A 16275-nucleotide genomic window follows, 5' to 3' on the forward strand; every position below is an offset into this window, starting at 1 on the left:
TCTAAATGCACATAACATTTTCCTCCCTTTCTTGCCAAGCTTTTCAAACCTTTATTGGGTTACTGCATTAAATCTCTACTTGTTCTATAAAACCAATTAAAAACACAAACATTAAAAGTTGTTGCGCTACTAAGATGGTTTAAAACTAAGTTACCTGGGGTTCCATCTACTAAATACCAAAATTAAAACTAGTTTTTTTTCCCCATGAGTAGATCTTTCAACCCTATAGTTTAGGTAAACGCCAAGGTCAAAAGATTTAATACCATCATTTTTCACATTAGGTAACAGTGATATCTATCACATTACAGAATTCAGTATTTTTTAATAGTATCACATAATACCAGTATTAAAGTTACCTCTTGACTTGAGGACTGGGCACCTGCAAATGTAATTCTGTTGGGATATTAACATGAGGTCTGTAGTTAATTTCTGTATTGACAGGATCTTTCCTGGAGTCTGAAAGTGGAAAAATATTTCAAAATAAATAGAAATACAGCCCAATTCCCTTGTGATCTCTCAGAGTTTAACAGACAAACAAAACACAACATGAAACAACTCTTGACAGGATCTGACAGGAGTCAAAATAACATTAAGATAAATAAATAAATAAATTCTTCAGAGAATCAGAGCATGTATTAACCTACAATAACATAGAGCACTTTTGTCAGGAAAGGGGTAATTATCACAATTCTGGAGTCCTATAGACATCCTTTCAAACACTAACACTTCACATAATTATAAGCACATTTTGAGAACAGGAATTCATACAAGCATTTATACAGACAGCCAAAATAAATTGTAAGTTATGTATTTCATGACTTTTGAAATTTCACACAATTTATTAACTTATTTATTATTATTTTGAATAATGTCAGAGCGTTGGTTTTTTCTTTTTTTTTTTTTAAATGAGAAACACTTTAAGCATTCTTGAAACATTTATCAAATGCCAGATAACTGTTACTTCTCTTACAACAATTGTGCAGTTTGCAGAGACAATGAGTAGATAGAGAGCACTCTCACCCACACACCCTCAGCACACAACATTACGAGTGTGTGTGCCAGGAATACTACACACAGCCTAGAAACTCCTATTCACTGAGCAGAGAAAAAAATCTTTGCTTTTAAAATATACTATTTCTGAACAAAGCAGCTCTTACTGAACAGTGAATAAAAGAAGTATTGAAGAATCCATGTTGACATCACACAGAAAAGACTTTTGGCAAGTGACAAGGAACAGTCTGTTTAAAGATAGCTACTGTAAATGTTCCTAACACAATAATTAGCTCATTGTATGTAATCAGTCACCTGCTTCACAGCCATTCAAAATAAGCTGAATTCTCTAAGTGTGTGGAGGGTAACATGCAACTACATTACTTATCTCAGAAAAAACTGGGAACATGCTTCACAAAAACCAGCACACACAGACTCAAATAGTCTAGCAGACTGAGTACAGTCTCGAGTACAGATATTCAACTTATCCTACTGGAAACGGGTAACAGACTGTCCCCTTTGCATCATAGAAAGCTGCAAAAAAGTATTGTAGTATCTTTTCTTACCTGCTGTAATCTTCCTAAGGTGCTTTATCATTTATTTCTTAATTTGAACACGTTAATTTCTTCAGTTTTAAATAAAGCCTTAGAGGCATTATTTTGATAGGTAAACTTATTTTTACTTCAGTCAAAAGAATGACAGAATAGAAGTTAAAAAACAAACCAACAAAAAAAGCCCCGAACAACTAAAATTTGGGCAATGCTGGAGATTTGTTTCAAGGGTTCGTATCTGTCCAATCTTTAAGAGAGGAAAGATTAAAGATGCTAAATCTTTGACGAAGGACAAAGATTGTAGAGGTTAAAAAGGTGGATACCTGAAAAGACAAAGCCTTCAATATCCCTTTCTTTCCAGCCTTGAAGCTAACAAAAGTATGGTAAACAGTACCGCAACCCTGTAAAAATATGGTTACTTGAATGAGCCCTTGTCATAGCTGCAAGGGTAAAAGGACCCAAACAGAAAGCAAGTTCAAAACTGCTCCAGCAGGCTGTGCCTTCAGAGATAACGAACACTGAGATAATCAAATAGCAAATATTTCCTTCTGCTATAGATTTTGCTAAGCCATAAATCCCTTTTATTGAAAAAAGCACAGGCTATACAACTGCTCTTTAATTCCACAAAACAGCTGATGTGAAGAGCATTCCAAGCCAAACTAAAGGAACGCAGTACATTAGGTCCTTCCAAGAGGCAGTGTCATAAATCTGTCAGGAGGAGGCAGCAAAGGTTAGTAGAGTGACCATGGCACACATTCAACCAAATCTGCTCAGTGATACCAGGTGATTTGTGCCTTCAGAATTCCAGCTAACTTAAAAATAGATGTGTTATTTTCTCTTCTGCTGACATGAGACCCACGCAAGGTTAAAACCCGGTTTAGACTCTATAGGGAATTTTGGCTCTAGGTTCTTTGCAAAACTAGATATGGGACACATGAGCACTGTGCTCAGCTAGAGACTGCCAACCTTATCAACAGGTCATAAGCAACTTACCACTAAGTAAAGGTAATTCCGGTCTCTCAAATACAAACTCATCTGCTTTTAAGATTTGAGAACACCTATTTTCACATCTGAATAGGCAATCTAGATTTTAAAATCATGCACACGCATTCTGTAGCGAGCAAGTCAAAAAAGAGTTCTTCTGTAATGACTTAATTCACACATACGTGTGCAAAATTCTGCAATGTCTGAATTCTATACATAAAAAAAAAAAAAAAAATCAATTTCTTCCTACTGCTTTAGTTGCATATTTCCTGTATATTTTATTTTTTTCCTAGGATTTTCTTTTTCAGAATTATGTCCAAATTATAGCTTGTGTGGTTTTCTAGTGCGACAAAGCTGTTAAGGTAATTTGGACTCCTGCTGACATATTCATAGAGCTTCAAAATGATTTTAAGTGGAACTGGAGTTGTCTCATGCTAGTGAATTCTGGAACCATTTCCCCTGCCAACAATAAGACTTTTTACAGAAACTGTCAGAGTGGCAATTTCACAGGTTCACATCTTCAGAGTCAAGGGTTCATTTTCACAAAAGCAACTGGAAGCACTTTATTATGAAAATAATTATCAGTAGCTAGCATGGTTACTCCTATGAAAAGCCACAAGAAGACATTCTATACCCCTAACTCTGTATTTCCAAGAGTTGTAGCCACCTTTCTTCAGTGCGAAAAACGTAAGGTTGCAAATTCTGCCCTCACCCTGTTCATATCATTTGTTCTACATACACAGAAAATACCACCACCCACATACACTGAACTCAAAACATTATGAACATCAATGCATAAATAAAAGGTATGAACACTGTATTTGCTTAATAACCATATTTACCTCCCAGAATTTAATCACACAAATTAGGTATTGGTCACATGGGTCACTTACTTTAGTACTACAGTTATTTACTGCTTACTTCTACAGAAAGAAGCAGCAATCTGATTCACATTACCACCATGTGATCCAATGTTACTATCTTTATAATGCTCTAACAATAAGTTTATTTTTGTAGGTCAAGGACAAAATTCCTCAACTACTGAACAGTATCCTCATTCAGCTTCTGTTAAAATCACGTACCAGTAAAAATGGTAGGTATAATTAAAAGTTAAATGCTATTTCCCTACAAAGGGACAAGATATTTTTACTAGTTGCTATGAGCAGCTATGGAGAATTTCTTACATTTCATTTTATTCTCAGAAATGACTGGCTGTTTACTTGCTGAAGTACCATCTTTTTAGTGGTCTGTGTGGTATTTACCTATCAGTTCTAGTCTTACTCATAACATTCTGAAACATAACATAAGGTGGTAAAACTGGTGCCTGTAAACGACTCCTCAAGGTGTTCAAGACACACACACACTTTTTAGACAACCAAAATCAGTCTAAGTAAATCCTTACCTCACATGTGTTATGATCAAATTATTCATTATTTTTTTTCAGCCTATTAATCAATTACATTAAAAGCAGTTTTACAAAACAAACACATGAGAACTTCACATCTAATTTAGAATTACACCTTTTTTTTGTTAAGGAACTAATAAATAGTTAGTTACTGAAATAGAAGTACTGACTAGATGGGGCTTTAACATCAATAATCTTTGATAGTTATTATGATAATGCTTTATTATAACAATAAGGGTCACTTGGAATAGAAAACAGTACTGAAGAAATATGATGTGTGGTGAGCTATAGCTATATTTAATATATTAGTTTACCGTGTAAGCTAATTAAGCTACCTATTTCTCATCCTGACAGAGACGTTTATATATCTTAAGTAGTGTTTTTTGTGGGTTGTCTGTTTGGTTGGTTTTGATGGTTTTTTGTTTGTTTTTACTACCTTATTATTTTTTCCCCCTACTGGAAAGTACAGTTATAGTACAGAACCATAGCAGGAAAAAAAAAAAATAATCACAGAAAAACAGATCTTTGTGTTCCACGTAAAATTTTTCTTCTGTCATCAAGATTAAACACCAAATCAGCTTTCTTTCTACAACCAAAAAGTAACTGGAATAGCAATGAAACAGTGGTACAGCAAATCCACCTCCTACCTGAAATTTAAATCTTATAAGAAACTACACTGTACATTCTTCAAATGAAAGTACAGTATCTATGAAAATCAAACATTTCCTGGGGAAGTGTCTTAATACTTATTGCACCTCTTTGTACAAGCACCATTCCATTGTTCCAGCAACAGTAGATAATGATTTTGGCTGGCCTCATGGTGACCTGTAACATTTATACACCAAGGCATTTATAAAAATCCAGCAGACATGTTAGTATGTAAAAGGAAGCAGATTTCCTTATTACAAGTGCTTCTTCCTGATTTTGCCTCATATCTTGCAAGAAAACAAATCATACTACAGCCTATCCATATATTTATGGGGGGGGGGGGGAGGGAGGGATTGTTTACTTTTGCTGGGGCAGGGAAGGGGAATGGATACACTCCTCATTTTAATGCTTTTTCTGCAAATGTTCTCAAAGTGGTCCTCAAAGAATACAAGCAACAAAAAAATCAGAGTCACATTTAACCTCCTGTGTTGGATTAAAAACAAACAAGAGTCCAAATAACGGCAGTGAAAGTGAGTAAAACTAGACGCTTTATGCCAGCAAAGTGTCATTCAAAAAACCACAAGTATTGGTAAATACAAGTGTTTTTAGTGGGGAAAAATAAAATCATGGCAAACTTGCAGCAACATTATATTGTAAAAGAGATCACCAGAAACCTCTCCATCTCCTGTGAGATATTAGTATGTTGGTATGAAAATTTTGGTACATCTCCATCATGTCTAGAAAGCTTTTTTCTTTTTTTTTGTAAACACAGGTTCTTACCATAGAAGTTTCTGTTCTGCTGGGATACTGAATGTAACACATTTTCAGCTTTTTTTGTTGAGAAATTCTGCTCACTGTAAAATAAGCACAGGTGATTTGAAGGGTTAAACTACTGATGCACCATCACAAACATTATCTTCCTGAATGCATAGAAAATAACAACTCTGCCTGTTTGACACTTTGTCTCCCTTTACCACTATGTTTTTTATTAAAACACACCACAGAACATACCTAAGATGGAGAGGTAGTCCCAGATACTTTTAACACAGCCACACTACAGAACATACATAAGACAGAGAGGGAGCCCGTAAGTACTTCTAACACAGTTTCCATGCATGACAAGCTGTAATGATGCAGAGAAATTTAGGATGAACTGCAACCTTTAATATAGAGACTTGAAAAACATGCAGTTCATGAGGATGGTGTATCCAAGTTTGTTCTGGGGATTACACGCCCACTCATCCCAACCCTAATCTAGAGTGCAACAGCAGGACACTCATTATGCAACACAGAAAATAAAGAAAATGTGCCTTGTATTATCACAGCAGCCTGCTCAGTAAAGACAGCTGGTTCCCAAAGTTATGAACAACACTAGTGATGTGCCATCTGTGCGAAAACATCTCCAAATGCACAGAAAATATTTCATACAACTTTCAAAAAGTATGTACTAACAGATCACTGAGAAAGCATGTCTATTTTGAATATTTATTTCTACAGTTAAGGGGGAACAGACAACACTGGTCATCTAACTCCAGTTATCTGAAGTGTTCCCAATAATCACTGCTCCAGTGCAACAAAGAATACTGGAAGTGATCTTTTGAAATCATCTATTCCAAAACCCTGCTCAAATATAATCAGCCAGAGCAGATGCTGCTCAGTATCACGTTCAGTTGGGTTATATGAGCATCTCCATGAATGGAAACTCCACAACCTTTTAAAGGCAGCATACTTATTACTACAATTCATAGTAAGATTAATAAAATTTGGCTTATTTGCTTATTTACTGCCATTTCCATCTTTTTGTCAGGAGCCTGTCCATACAACTGTTATAGATATGATTTATAAAGACAGCTGTATTCTATTACAGATGGCAAGGTACCCAGTAACTAAAAACTTCGTAACTAAATAAGTGTAGCAATTAATTCAAATTAACACACCCTGCCCCAAAGCAGGGCCTAGAAATCCTGGCTCAGCACCATAATGATGTAGCTCAGTACTTTCCCAACAGAAATAAATAGTGCTGCAGCCTCAAAGTTAAAGTAGAATTAACTCCTAACTGTCTGCGTTCATATTCCTAGATATGTTGCTAGTTTTATACATCCTCAAGAGTCCTGAAGTTCTCAAAGTATGCTTACTTGATTGAAACAACAAATGAATCTTAAAACTTATTTTCCTGCATAGACAATCTATGTAAATAGAACTAGCATTACCTGCAGGAAGCACCTTCTTTATTAATATTCTTGACATCTGCTGGATTGATTCCTTCAATAACAGGTGAGTCCGGATTTGCTGATCCATTGCTGATATGATCACTGCTCTCATAACCAGATTCTGTCCTCTGAATTTGCCAGTTATCACCATGGATTTTTCTCTCTGCAAATCCTTTACTTTTTTCAACATTCCCTTTTCCCTCTGAATCCAAAGAACTTCTACTTCCCGTATCTTGTTTTGTTTCATCTTCATATATAGTCATTAAACCTTTCTGGATTTGGTTCTCTTTTGGCCAATGGTTAAAGCTTCGCTCTTTTTCATGCTTAGATTTACTGTTCAGATTTGCTTTGTGCTTTGGGCTATGTTGTTTCTTCTCGGTTTCACTGAAAATGCTGTCTACGTTTAGTGTCTCTCGCATGGGTTTCCAGCCTTTACTTCTGCTTCTGCTACTGATGATACTTCCTTTATCCCTAGAGTCTTGACTGCTATCCGTATCATAGCCAGTGACACCATCAGATCGGGTCCTGAGTGTAGGCTTCTCACCGGCAGGAAAAGTTTCTGTTTTATTTGATCCAATCACCTGTACAGGAAGTTTTGTTTGGGGAGGTACACTGTCATGTTTATAAGGCCCTCTTCCCTGGCTGCTGTATATGCGCTGATCCGTACATTGTCTAAGTCCATTTCCAACTGGAGGAGACCCTGACTTAAAATTGGAATGATCTTCCCCGATTAAATCTAATAAGAAGCAAGAGAAAAAAAAGAAAAAGTTGCATTTAAGTTCTCACAAGTAGTTACACATGTTACTGTCACAGTACACGCTTTTCCTACATTCTCTCAACACATTCAGTAACAAATTCAGTATATATTTCAAAAAAATAAAAACAGATCTTACAATCTGCTCCTTAGAAAGGAAAATGAAATCCTTCACAGCTAATACAGATGTGCAAATCTGTTTGATCCACTGATACTCTGTTCATATCTTAAAACGTTACCTCTTTGTCTCCCGGATTCCCTTCTTGGTCCTCTGTCTGCATCTTTTCGTAAAGATGAGAAGCTTTTCATATCAGCAGCTTTCTGAGCACACTCTCTGGATATGTCCTTCAGTTTGTCCTTTTGATCACCGTAAACTAACTTAGCTGCAAAAAATAGATTCTTTTGTCAAAGATCACTAATAAAAAATAATTTATGATCAAAGTACACACTAGCATTTACACACCGTAACATTTGTGTTTTAGTATTAGCATTACTTAAAGGCTAATGAGTTATATAGCATAGACTCCTAAGAAAACAAAAGATACAATTATAGGTACAAGTGTGTAAATATCTCAAATAAACACAACTTTTTTGAATTATATTAAAAAAACTGAAGCCAGGTTTATTCTTGCCTAAACGTGAAGTTGTATTTTTAAGAAAGCAGCAAAGTCACTGCTTAAAAAAACAAAACAAAAAATCCTCAATTTTTCAAAAGGTAAATACTATTTTGGAGTCATTACCTCTTCAAAAAAGAGGCATTCGCAAGTTTAAAAAAGCTTAGCTATCCTAAAACACTTAAAGACAGAATAGAAACATCTCCCCCTGACATGTATTCAGAGTTTGGAGAAAAGGCACAGACATGTTATACAGAAGTCATTACCCAGTATTTCTAATTATAGTTTTCTTTGTGTTCTTATTGTTCGTGCTCCTGAAAGCCTGGGTTACTGACAGAATGTACCTTTAGAAATATATAATAAAACCCTTTTCCTTTTTTTGCCTTTTTTTCCCCCAAAACATACATATTAACATACAAGACTTGAAGTAATGCTGCATACATGCCTTTGACCAGACATGTCTACAAGACAGGATGAAATTTGAGAAAGGCCTCAAGAGCCACTTCAGTACAGGAATTAAGAGTATTTAAATATATATATATATATATATATATATATATATATATATATATATATAACTGTATCTATGGCAAACATTACTTAAACATCAGTTGCTATTCAAAGATCCATTAAAGACAATGGCTGAATTGTTGATCTGGAAATAGTTCCAGTGTGGAAGTTCACACACACCTGAAATGCTACTAATTATTTCATAAGCCAGGTATTGCAGTTAGGGGTGAAAGTACATACCTGGACCTTTACCACCGCTAGCTTGGATGTGGCTTCTATTGAATGCTGAACTGTCTGGCTGAAGTTTTTTATTACCCCTTTGACTAGTAGAGACTTCGATTCCATTCTCTTTTGAATGGTCTGATTTAGGAATAGACTGCTTCTCACATCCTAGAAAATAACACATCTATCTTTAGAATGAAAGGCTTCCTAATTTGAAATTCCCAGTATGAAAATTCAAAATATAATTCTAAATTAATAATGTGAAAACAATAAACAGCCACTCATTATAACCCACTCATTACAGTTCAATACGCTAGGCAATAAGCTTCTGGAACACTTTATATACCGCTGTATTCATAATGGCAGGCTGCAGTGGAAAAGTCTCCTCTCCTTCTTCCCTGAAGCAGTTTACGTCCTATCGCAATTCATCACACGAAGAAAATGTATGTCAAATTCAACTGATCTTTTACTTACTCATATGTTACATTCAAAATCAAAAAGAGCAGTAAAAATCTGGGAAAACAAGTTTCCTGTAACTTGTCCTGATTTTTTTCAAAGTTGAGGGAAACACACACTCCAAACTTACCTCCATATAAGATATTTTAAGCAAAGCTTAATATAAATTACTTTTAAAATACTGGTAAAATGCATCAGTACATACAGAAGAGCACTTCCACGTGCAAATTTACTATGATTTTATTCTGAAAGTATTACTTCATGTGATTTTAGCAAAGACCAATCTACAACAAAAACATATTCCCCCCCAGCCCCTTAACCCATATCTCAATTGGTATTCCCATATCAAACATAAGACACACAGTTTCATTATTAAATGAGTAAACCAGACTTTCCTTTTGAGACCCCTTAGATACTTACTGATAAAAATATTTAAGAACATATCAGCAAGTCCACTACTCCCATCTTTAAAGTCTTCATTTCATAAATACAGTTATTATTAAAATACATCTGATTACCCAAGTCTTCTGCATTTCCTCCTGTTGCTCTGTTTTGAGACCAGTAAATAATCTGCTTTGGAGCATCTTCTGGAGATACAGCTGTGCCATCTGGGTTAGCATAAAATAGCAACAATGGCTGAAAGTGACATCGAATGCACCGGGAGACTACATCTTTCCATTTTGTTCCAATCTAAGGAAAAAAAATAAATCACCTTTCTGTATCAAAACCAATTCAACAGAATAATGTAATAAGCATCAGGTACTAAATTCCTAATTCTGAAGGAGCAGTAAGAATCAACATTTTAGCACAAGTTTATGTAAGTTGCGGCAAGAAGCTTGAACGAGCAGCACATCAGAATGTTAACACTGCAAATATAGCCATCAGTCACTAATTCTACTTTTCATAAGCAGGAAAAACTCAATTGCTGACAGGAAGTACATTAAAAGTCTTAAGTATCTGCTATCTGAAGGAGTCAAGTTGATTCAAAAATTCATTTGTGAAAACTGACCTATGAAAATAAAAGTTCACTAAAATTCAGACTTTTCTGACTCAAATCTCAGTGTCAGAAAAATGCATTCAAGAAAACTAAAAGATCACTCAATTTGGTAGCAGTAAAAATAGTATTTACCTCTTTCACATTAGCATCATCAAACAGCACCCATTTGCAACTCTTTGTATGAAAAGCAAAGGCACAGTAATGTCGGCTTGTGTAGCAAATCATTCCCACAAGAAAAAGTTCACTGTTTTTGGCATTTTCATCTGTAACCCTATAGAAGAGCTGTAGAAACAGTTAATATTTGTACATATCTACAGAACATTTAGTCTTAAATGCAAGACCTACTACCAGCACTTCTGAAATGTTATTAAATATGCATTTGCATTATTCAGATTTTCATGAATATAATTTATGATGTTTGCACTTATTACATCTCACTATATTACTATATATATTACTATATCATTGTATTAGTATATCTATTATCACATCTATTTTGACATTTGTTTTTAACATAGTCAACAGAGCAAAGCAACAATGCTCTGGAATAATTCTACAAATTTCAAACCAAATACGATATACTTAGATCTTCAATTAGGAATTCGTCTACATTCATCTTCATACTTTGATGTAAGACTGACACATCTGACTACATATTTTCATTTCACAAAAGCTGTATCAAGTAGCACATTACACAGAACGTTAGCTATAATATTTGAAGTTAAATTGTTTTTAAAAAATTATGTATTTGTATACATGCAGATATATATGCATATATTAATATTTACATTAACATATCAGATTAAACTCTAGAATAAATAATTAGTTAATTTAGGTCAGATACCCCAGGAAGATAAAGTTGCGTTGCCAGATTTCGCATAACCTCTTCTGTCAGATCAGAGTGTTCTGAGTCCCAGACTAAGCCAATGGTCACAATCTCAGGGCAATTCATAAGAACACGACGAATTTTTATTTTTTGACCACAGTTACTCTAGATAAAGGGGAAAAAACAAAACAGCAGCAGAGAAAAGTTAAATATAATAAGTCCATAAACACCAATGAAGGCTGCAACTAAACTTCTACATCTAACCAACACCCTGTTCAAGTATAAAGCTCACAAAACATTCAAGTTACCATCACAATTTTGTAATTTTCCCCCATTTCACCATTTCATATTGCTTCTATACTATACATACTTCTTGATGACTCCTAAATTAACAGTACTGATAACTATTGATAGTATTATTTAATGAAAAAGTTGAAAGGGAGACCATTTTTACCTTTATAAGCACCACATTGTTCCAATGTAAGACAGTTTTGTCAAGCTGTCAGTATACATGAACTATGAACTGAAGGTGCTTCGTTCAAACAATACACCTCTACAGACCAACCAGAAATAACTAGCAGTATATTTAACATGGAGTGACGTATAAAGCACAAAGTTAATAAGTTTCTAACCAGGCCACCTGAACAACGAAGTTTATCTATAAATGGAGCAAACAGAAAATAATTACAGGCCTTCTTACCCTAAGCTAGACTGCACTGAACCAGATAAAATGAATCTTTTAGATAAATACTTTAGTCTGGTTTAGTATCAGAAAGAGCTCCACATTGAGTCTTAAAGTCATAGAATGTTTGCTTACTTACAGGACACTTTCTGTAGTCATCAGCAGTATTTGCTGCTTGCAGCAGTTCTGCAAACATTTCTGGCTTGAGACGCTCATGCCTCTCCATCATTCTTTCTACTTCATTACTGTAAAAAATAAATGGATGTAATTGTCTTCTTAAGAGCAAATAATAGATTCACAGCTAAAACAGTAACAACCTACACTGGTTTTTTTTGAGTGTATAAACTCTCTACATCTTGTTTTTGAAATCCACGTTCCTTCATGATACAATCTCAAAAGCACTTAATTTTAATTTACAGTATTTTTCTGTCACGGCTTGTTTATTCCTAGGATGTTACATGTAGAAAACTGAGACATATACAAGAATAAAAAAGAATAAAAGCTCTTACCACAAAGCTGTGGTAGAAATATAACGCACAAATTCTGTAAAAGGCAATGGGTCTGATGATGCTCCACAACTACGGCATACGCACTACAAAAATAAAAATCCTTTTGTTTTTATTTATTCATAACCGTGGAACCAAATTATTTGTTAAATCATTAATGTCTGACCTGTTCATACAGCGTCATTGCAAACTTCTGATGAGAAATACAGGATTTTGAAGTGCACATATCTGTGTCGCTGTTTGGCACTAGGTGAAAATGAATCCTCTCAAGGATATTTTCCTAAATAGAACCAACAATGTAAATACAAACTAAATAGATGAAGTTGGAATACATAAGCAACATAACAGTTCAATATTCCAGCAGCTATTCCCCTTTAATATCTACAATCTATTTAACACATACATAGTTCTGTCCCTATTCACAAGCAAGTAGATGAAAATTCTCTTCACCTCAAAGCTTTCAAACATAAAAAGCGTATTAACATTATTCAACTCTAACTTCCTAGCATGTTCTCCTTCAAAATAAGTAAATCTTCAAGGAAAGAAAAAAAAAAAAATGAAGACAATATTAATTGCATGCAATGCCTGAAATTTGTTCTGGATCAGGCCTCCATCTCAGTTCTTCATACACGTGCATTTTCTCTACTTATCAATCTGATCATCCAATCATGTTTAGTGAAGCTTATGCAGTGAATGACTACTGCTGACAGAGGCCTGGAAGACGCTCATAAATTGTACATCTTAACTCATCCCTGATCTCAGTTTTTAACTAAAGGAAGAAAAAAAAAAAAGCCTTGTAATTGTCATTAATTTGCCCCCTGAATCAGCATGGCCATTTTCTTCCCTTTGCCAAAACATAACAGAGGTAACAGAAGGAAGGAGATCTAGACAGGTAATTTGGCTGATTTTTTCAGGGGGTCCAAACACATTCTGCTTAGATATGATCCTGATCAGCTTCCCTTTCCTGACTGCAATTTAGTAATCTGTCTGCAAATAATCAAAACAGCCACAGGAGTTCTTCATTCGATTTTCCCACATATTTGTAAATGCATCTGGCAGGTAGCTATCCATTTGGAGGTAATTTCAGATGACATTCAAGTCTTAAAATAATCAAAGCAAAAAGCATCTTCAGTTCCTAAAACTGATTTATTTACTGATTTATTAAGGTGAATAATTTCCATGGTCTAACAGAAGACTTCTCAGAAAAGCTTCTTTGACAGCATCCAGGTGTTCCTGTCTTCTTTTATGACTCCAATAAAAGTTCAAGCTTTTCAGTTAGATATTTCATAAAAGGAGACTGCAACTGCTGCAAGAGTCAAGTTCTTCACGTATTCATTCAGCCTTGGATATAAAAAAAAGTGGAAATCTCCTCTGCAGAAGACTTCAGTGAAGATAATCTCCCTCTCCACCCAAAAACTTTCAGCAGCTATTTGTCACCCACCCCATGCAGCGCTTCACCTATCCCTTTGTCTGAGCTACAGTCCCAGTGAAGAAACCACAGAGCAAATCCAAGACTACTCCATCCCACATTACCAGAAACTTCATACATTTTGTCTCCATAAATTGATAAAAGCAAGATCAATAGTATATGCCACTTGTACCCCACCTGCAAATCTAAAGCTACCAACAATAGGCCAGCTTGGTATCCTTCCCAGAAACCCAACTTAATCCTACTTGATGACTATTATAAAGAGTACTCACAAAGCATTCTGCTGCATCATCCATGAATCCAAGCTGGAAACGCTGTTCATCTTTAAAACTTTCTGCCAGGGCATGTCTCATGTTATCTGATGGGAGTGCTTTTTCTCGACTGTGTTGAAATTGCGAAAATATTGCCTAGGAAGAAATATGATTACTTAGCTTAATTAGCCTTGCCTACAACTGTAGTTCTGTCCAAATACATCAGCTCTTATGCAGCAAGTATATAAAACACTTATAAATACACGCACGTTTAGAAATGACTCTTTTCTCTTAAGTTTCACATTCTCAGTTACTTGTTCAGTTATAGTGTTAAGCTACCAAACTGCACTTGGATCCAGTAGAAAAACAAACAACAAGGAAGCATATAAAAATGCAAGTGATTGACCTTAACTCCCACAAGCAACATAAACCTTGATCTGTAATTATGCAGTTTGCTTAATCCAGCCACTGGAATAGTGGTTCATGCTCAAGCATTTAATCTTTACAGATGGAATGCAGCTCTTGGGGCATTACTTCTCATTTTAGTTTAATGTATGTAATTAATCAAGGAATACATTTACATTACTACTTGAGACACTTCTATATTTATTAAAACAATGCATCAGCAGAAAACTGCCAATACACAGAATGATGGTAATCCATATTATTAAACCAGCTATCTACTCAAACAGTGCATACAACAAGGCAAGAAAACAGGTCAATATTTGCAGTTCCAGAACTGGAAAAGAAATTGCACTTGATTTTTTCTTCATTTCCCAGAAAAGACAGCTGGCTACTACTCTTTTTTGGCGGAGATACATTTAACTGACCTAATTATTTAGAAAGTAAAGGAGGTTGGGCTTAAAAACTGAACATCAGAAGCCATTAAATGGATGAAAAAACATTTGCAGACATTAAAGGGTCTACTCCACTCTCAAAAATTCTCTGAAGTCAAACTTCACAGAAAAACGAAGAGGAATAAAGACAAAGCAAAGACAAGCCACGTAAAACAGAAATAAGGATTTTCATTCTTCACATTGGTTCCCCTGGCAAAAAATAAAATATAGATTTGGTGGTCAGACAGCGAAGATTGCAACAGATATGCAAAGCTTCAGTGCTAATAGAAAGCACTGTTTTAACCCTAATGCATTCCACTGTCTGTCAAATATTTAAGCTTCCCTCTCATGCCAAAAGTCATGGACTACTGATAAAAATTACAGTCAATACTTCTGAATGTTCTCATTGATACAAGTAGTTAACAGAGCTAACAACACAAGTTAGCTCTGTTTTGAAAATACTTATTTCTCATTGTGGCTGCTGTCATTTCTGGTATGCAACAGAGCCTTAGATGTCCAGCCTAAAAAAAAAGGTACAGATGAGCAGAATTATACAGACAAGTACGCTCATTTTTGGCAGTCTCCACATTTCAAATCCCATTCCAGTGGTATCTAGAGAAGAAATAATGTATTTAACTCTCACACCACCACCATGCAACAAACAAACCCACAATGAAAAAAAAGTTGAAGATAAGTGAAACAGAATTTACTGGCACAGCTTTCAGTTTACAGAATGGGCTCAGAAAAATCCATCTACCCCAGAGTAACACTTGCATAGTGCAAAAAAGTCAAATGTTCTCAGGAAAGCTTAAAAAAATGCAGGAGATTAAATGCTGTTTTTCACTGGTGAAAATGTAAGTAGGGTTAAAACAGTCCACAACCATTAAATAGAAAACACCTAACAAATTACTGAAATGCATCCACATCCAGAACATATACCACATAAATATAAAAAATGCCCTAGGTGCTGAACACAGAACAAACAGAATCACTCAACCAGTATCTCTAATAAGCCAAGAATGCAAAATCAGTAGTGTACATAATGACTGCGGACAGATACTTCCATATGAGTTAACTACAGCCTTTCTGGTTCAATACCTAGGCTACTGGCCATGCAGTTATAAAGATCACAACTATATTGTTAAACAATGATCAAGACAATTCCAAACAATTCCAGATCAAGCAGTAAAACTGCTTATCGGGAACTTCTCAAAACAGAAAAACAAATTATTCAGGTTCTGTAAGCCATTTTGAAAAGTGTCACAGGAAGATGCATTGCAGAAAGCAATCAAACGCTCAAGATACTTGAAAGAATAAAGAAAAACTGCAAGTAATAAACTGTGACAGCCTTAGGAAGGAGCTAGAGGTGCTTTGGTAGGTAACCTGAAATAACAAAAAACCTAT

General features: G+C 35.1%; 1 protein-coding gene across 4 annotated transcripts in view; it reads right to left on the reverse strand.

Moving 5' to 3' along the window:
- The window catches only part of USP53 (ubiquitin specific peptidase 53), a 34643-nt gene that overhangs the window by 6261 nt on the left and 12107 nt on the right, over nt 1-16275 (reverse strand). For 2 of the 4 annotated variants that reach the window (XM_015861901.2, XM_015861902.3), the window contains exons 4-15: nt 14057-14191; nt 12522-12635; nt 12359-12441; nt 11989-12094; nt 11186-11332; nt 10474-10623; nt 9863-10034; nt 8907-9056; nt 7782-7925; nt 6789-7524; nt 5359-5432; nt 357-456 (exon numbers count right to left, since the gene is read on the reverse strand). In XM_015861901.2, coding sequence (XP_015717387.1) covers nt 357-456; nt 5359-5432; nt 6789-7524; nt 7782-7925; nt 8907-9056; nt 9863-10034; nt 10474-10623; nt 11186-11332; nt 11989-12094; nt 12359-12441; nt 12522-12635; nt 14057-14191 — 2111 coding nt within the window. Of the gene's footprint in view, nt 1-356; nt 457-5358; nt 5433-6788; nt 7525-7781; nt 7926-8906; nt 9057-9764; nt 10035-10473; nt 10624-11185; nt 11333-11988; nt 12095-12358; nt 12442-12521; nt 12636-14056; nt 14192-16275 lie in introns of all 4 variants that reach the window. The other 2 variants (XM_085546931.1, XM_085546930.1) reach the window with 2 other exon arrangements.

Source organism: Coturnix japonica, chromosome 4, assembly GCF_054131305.1.
Source record: "Coturnix japonica strain WE chromosome 4, WE-NBRP24, whole genome shotgun sequence".
Classification (NCBI taxonomy): domain Eukaryota; kingdom Metazoa; phylum Chordata; class Aves; order Galliformes; family Phasianidae; genus Coturnix; species Coturnix japonica.